Here is a 5,530-nt window from a genome sequence, read left to right as displayed (position 1 = left end):
TTACAGTGCCCTTTTCAGGGCGCTATTTGAACCCATTGTGGCACGCTTATGCGTTAGCATCCTCTTCCAGGATACTTTTCCTATTTCCCTACCTGTCCTTATCTCCATCCCTATCCTTATTTCCTTCCTTTTCTTTCAGGTAGATGATGAAACAGGCTATTATTTTAGCGATGGCACAAATGTCCCAAATGGAGGATAACGTGCCTCTGGAGCCGGGCTTCTGATACCTGATACAATACAGAAAATAGGCAGCCTCGCCTCATTAATCTGGATTTGTATGAATTGATATTGCTTAAGAATAAGTATTAGCCAATTGTGTTTCAAAAAGACATTTTGAATTCCTATGAGCCAACCTTGAATGGCTATACTTAAAACTGTTTAGGTCATTTAATCATTGCACCATGCTGAGTTGTATCCAGCAGACCCGTGCGAACAGAAGGTCAAATTACAAACCATTAGTGTCCCTGACTGACACTGCGCCTCATCTTTTTTACAACTTACTTGCCGATCGTCCCTGATTGATTAAATCGAAGCTAGGCCAAATGCATTAGTTTTTGGAAAGTAAGATTAACTCTAAGATCTATATGGAATAAACGAAAAAGTCTTGTCTTGAATCTAAAAGGGTACGGAACGGACAACACCTATGGACCTTTTTAATGAATGCTCGAACAATCATAATAGGAAATTCAGCAAACATGGGACTGATATGCAATTCATGGCACTGTAATTTGTAATTGTAATTGTAATTTTTATTGAACATACGTAAGCCTGTAGGTAGTACCCTTTTTTCAGGTCAAGGAAAAACAACATTTTGAGTTAACATTAGGAGTGCAATAGTTACAGTTAATAATAACAGAATAAAAATTAATCCTATTCAACCTATGCTAATTTGACTTCTTATCTTTAAACACCTACATATCTCTACATACACACTTTAACGTCTATCTAGTGCTGCTTTGAATGAACTGATAGTTGGCAGTTGTCTTATAGTTAAAGGAAGCTGATTCCAGTGAATTACACCTGCGATCAAAATGCTTTTTCTTTTTGTCGTTGAATGTTGTGGAATCAAGAATGTACAAAGTCTTTCCAGGTGTCCTCTTCTTAAATGCTGTTGTAGGTATGCAGGTAATGTTCCTGCGTATCCCTGACGTATGAAGCAGCTGATCCTGTTCTGGTAGTGAGTTTCCAAGTCGTGTCCTAATATTGTATTCCTAACTGCAGCTGTGGATTCACGCCGCCTCATGCTGTGTACGAAGCGAACAGATGCCTTGAAACATCGGTTCAGTTGGTCACGCAGTGCAGCTGATAGACCGGGATGGTATATGACGTCGCAGTAAGTAAAGAAAGGAATTATCACAGACTGCACAAGTTTTCTTCGAGTTTCCATTGTCAGGACGGAGGCAAATCTTCGAAATGTCTTCAGCGTACCGAAAACCTTCGCTGTCACGTCATTCACTTGCCGATTCCATTTCAAGTTGCAGTCCATTTTCAGTCCAAGATTCACCACGAAGTCGGCCAATGGAATGCGCTCTCTGCAGAATACGATGCTCGTCGCTGGTGTTACTGAACCTTCCTTGCAAAAAACTATTGCCTGCGTCTTCTTGGGGTTCGGGAAGAGTGAGTTCTGTTTCGCCCATCGTTCTATAATCTCCAGATTGTCGTTAATACTCGTGATAAGCTGATCTACGTCCCGAATTTCACCAGATATGTAGATCTGCAGATCATCAGCATACAGTTGATAATTGCACTTCAACCCACGGGGCACTGTATTGAATTGTATTGTATTTAATAGATTTAACGTAAGCCTGGCAGTTATAAACTATTTTTATGGAAATTGTAGTCATCGAAAAACAATTTGCATGATTAAGATTACCATTATTCAATATTACGAAGGGAGAAACGGGAAAAATATAACAAGGTCCAAGGCAAGGTCATTCTTTTCAGCTCTGTAAAATGAACTCACCGACGTCCAAACAATCGTAATTCATTTGCACATGTTATAAACCTCAAGTAATTAGAACCGAACCAAAAACCTACCTCTCTATCGTCGCTTTCCCTTGCCCTTCTTGTGAGATTGTCCGCCACCGCTCCCACCTCCTCCGGAACTGCTAGCCTGTGCTAGTGGTTCCGCCGGCTTGCCCTGTCTGGACTTTAGCTGCGGAATCATCTTTCCTAAAAAGACCAGTAAACTGTCTCTGCTGGGATACTCCTTCAGAATTGGGCTTCCGTCGTTGTTCCTCAATTGCACACGGATCCGTCCACGGTAGGCCAGTTCCTACAAAACAAATGCCACGTCCCTCGTATTTTATCTTAGGAAACAAAAGTCAATTCACAACACCCACCTTGCTCTTTTCCCGCGAATACTGCTTATTTTCCACAATCACGTTCAGATTCAGCGAATGCATCACGTCCCGGATCTCCTGGAAGGACGGATTATCAACGCACTGCTCCTTCGGGATGCGACGTCCCTCCTGACGGGTTTTCTTCTTGTTGATGTACGCCGGATAGATGCAAACCCACCGTTCCCGGTCGGCGTGCTGGAATGTCGGATTCCACGGGCGCATCGGGGCTACTGCGGCTGCCATTATGCACACTGTTATATTCCGGAATTTCACTGGAATTCAACTAATTTCAACAATTTCAGCAGGAAATCTGCTGCGTACGGAACCAAAACACAAATTTCTTTACACGTTTGAGCTCAACTGTCAAACTTTCCTGGCTGATCATCAATCATCACAATCATCATCATTCAGAAACTCAGTCGGCGATGAAGTTCGATGAAATTTACACGGAAAATCTTTCTTATCTTCACTGAACGAAAATCCCCGCCATAAATTGAATGAAGATTGCCTCATCCGAGCCCCATGCCTAAAATCAGATGATTTTTGGATTTTTGTCATTCAAGAGCTGATCTGACAGAATCAAAACAGACGGTATGAAAATCATCCAGAGCGACCACTATAATCATACTATTCAGAATCAAAACAAATCTTTACATGGATGATTTTCATTCAAAACCCATTCAGTTTACCGGTTGAAATGAGAATGAAAATCCTTACGAAAGTATATAGGCATTGTTCACTGCAGTCTACAATTTAAATTGATTTAAATTCTTAATTAAACAACTAATATTACAACCATCACAACAAGTTAGAAGGAATCTGATTTCAATTGTGTTGGGCAGAGGCAGGTTTCGGATCGATCGGAAAACACGCAGTTTATTACGGAATACACGGGTATTTATTGAAAAAAAGATTTGGAAAAAATAATCTTGCTCAACGGCACGCGGTTACATTTTTCAGAATGATCAAGAGCGAATTCAAAAATATAAACAAGTCAGAAAGGTACACACTAAAACAAAACGTCATCAAATTTGCATTATATTTACTCATACGATCTGTGTTGCCATCCGCCAACACTCCTCCTCAACACGTGGATCGTAACTTCAGATCATGACATCAAGGCCACACAGCTTCCTCAGCACACCTAGCCGGATCCTTGCGAGTGGTTTTGTTAGAAGATCAGCTCTCATTAGTTCACTCGGGCAGTATTGGAACTCCATTACTCCAGTTTGCTTCAGGTCCTTAGTGAAGTAATACTTGGTATCGATATGTTTTGTGCGGTTGCTAAACTTGTCACAGTCGAGCATTCGTAGACAGCTTTGATTATCGTCGTTCATCCGAACTGTGGTCACAGTCTCACCTAAATCAGTCAGCAATCGTTTAAGCCATAGGGCTTCCTGTGAGGCCTCCGCTAAAGCCACAAATTCGGCTTCTGCTGTCGAAAGTGACACACAAGCTTGTTTGCGACACGCCCACGAAATCGTGCCACCGTTATACTGGAATACGAAGCCACTATTCGATTTGCGGCCATCTCGACACTCCGCCCAGTCGGCATCTGCATAACCGACCAGTCCTGATCCGTCGGTAGTGTAACTTAGGCGAAGTTGCAGATTTGCGGTTCCCTTTAAATAGCGTATGACTCTCTTAACCTCGTTCCAGTCACGTTGAGTAGGTTTACTGGTTTTCCTGCTAAGGATAGACACGGAAGCAGCGATATCCGGGCGTGAGTTCACAGCAATAAACAATAACTTCCCTATCAGACGTTGATATTCGTGATTGTCAGGTAGAACGTTTGGATCTTGATCTTGCTTTTCATATCCTGTATCAAGCGGAATCGCTGACACTTTAGCGTCCTCCAAACCGGCAGATTTGACGACATCGGCGATATATCGCTGCTGGCTGATATAGTAGTCTCCTCCTTCATCCTGTCCTACTTCAACACCAAGGTACTGCCGAACGTGTCCTAGGCAGCTGATAGCGAAGTTTTTCTTCAAACTCTGCTCCAGAGAATCCACGATGGCCTTGTCGTCACTTGAAACGATCAAATCGTCTACGTACACAAGTACGAAACACAATTTATCCCCGACTTGCTTACGATAAAGACAGGGATCCGAATCACATCTCTCAAATCCTTCGCCCACTAGAACTTCATGAAGCCGATTATTCCAGGACCGCGCCGCTTGCTTCAATCCATACAAACTCTTCTTCAGCCGGCAAACCTTGCCTTCCGCACCTTTTACAACAAATCCCGGTGGCTGACGGATGAAGATCTCCTCCTCAAGGTTGCCGTGAAGGAAAGCTGACTTGACATCATATTGTTGTACTATCATTCCTCTTTTCGCTGAGACCGACAGAAGGGCTCGAAATGTTGTCAATCGTACCACCGGTGCAAAGATTTCGTCGTACTCGCTTCCATACCGCTGGTTGAAACCTTGGGCAACGAGCCGAGCCTTGAAACGTCTAATGTTGCCGTCCGAATCCCGCTTCAGCTTATATACCCATTTGCTTCCTAGTGCTCGCCTCCCTGGTGGCAGATCAACAATATCCCAGACATCATTAGATTTAATTGACTCCAGCTCTTCAAGCATGGCATTCCGCCATTGACCCTTGTGAATACTACTTTGCGACTCGTCGTAGTTTCGTGGCTCAGTCTCCTCCTCTGCTACACACGCGTACCTCTGCGGAAGAACACCTCTAGTTGCTCGCTCTGATCGCCGAACTGGCAGTTGTAACGGGTCTTCCACCGGCTGGTTCAGCGGGTCCTGAAAAGGTTCGTCGTCATTAGGATTGTTATCCAAGAAGCACTCAGTATCAACCCAGAAGTCGTCAGGATCGTCGTCAGGCTCGTCGTCAGTTATTACTGCAATGTCTTCTGGTACAACTTGATGTGAACGAGGATGCGAAACATGCAATGGCACAACCACTTCATTTTCCTCAGACTTCTTAATAGGATCAAAAGTGTTTAGGAATCGAACATCCCTACTTATTGTCACTTTACCGGTATGGACATCCACTAAACGATACCCTTTTGTGTCTTCGCTGTACCCCATAAACTTCAGCTTGACAGCTTTTTCGTCCAATTTCCCTCGTTTTTGTTTCGGCACATGGCAATAGACATCAATGCCAAATGGTCTAATATCGCTGAGATCCGGTTTACGCCCAAACCAACGTTCATATGGAGTGCCCTG

At 43.4% G+C, this 5,530-nt stretch overlaps 1 protein-coding gene across 1 annotated transcript; it reads right to left on the bottom strand.

The window, feature by feature from the left end:
* Positions 1-1,968: 1,968 nt before the first annotated feature.
* LOC109420244 (signal recognition particle 19 kDa protein) lies at positions 1,969-2,711 on the bottom strand. The gene is made up of 2 exons (XM_019694582.3): positions 2,343-2,711; positions 1,969-2,275 (listed from the first exon to the last, which is right to left on the bottom strand). Exons 1-2 carry the CDS (start codon positions 2,583-2,585, stop codon positions 2,042-2,044), a joined length of 477 nt encoding a protein of 158 aa, XP_019550127.1. The 5' UTR covers positions 2,586-2,711; the 3' UTR covers positions 1,969-2,041.
* Positions 2,712-5,530: the final 2,819 nt, after the last annotated feature.

The sequence above is a fragment of the Aedes albopictus genome, chromosome 2 (assembly GCF_035046485.1).
Source record: "Aedes albopictus strain Foshan chromosome 2, AalbF5, whole genome shotgun sequence".
Taxonomy (NCBI): domain Eukaryota; kingdom Metazoa; phylum Arthropoda; class Insecta; order Diptera; family Culicidae; genus Aedes; species Aedes albopictus.
The sequence above is the reverse complement of the archived record's forward strand: the minus strand, read 5'-3'. Positions and strand labels throughout refer to the sequence as shown.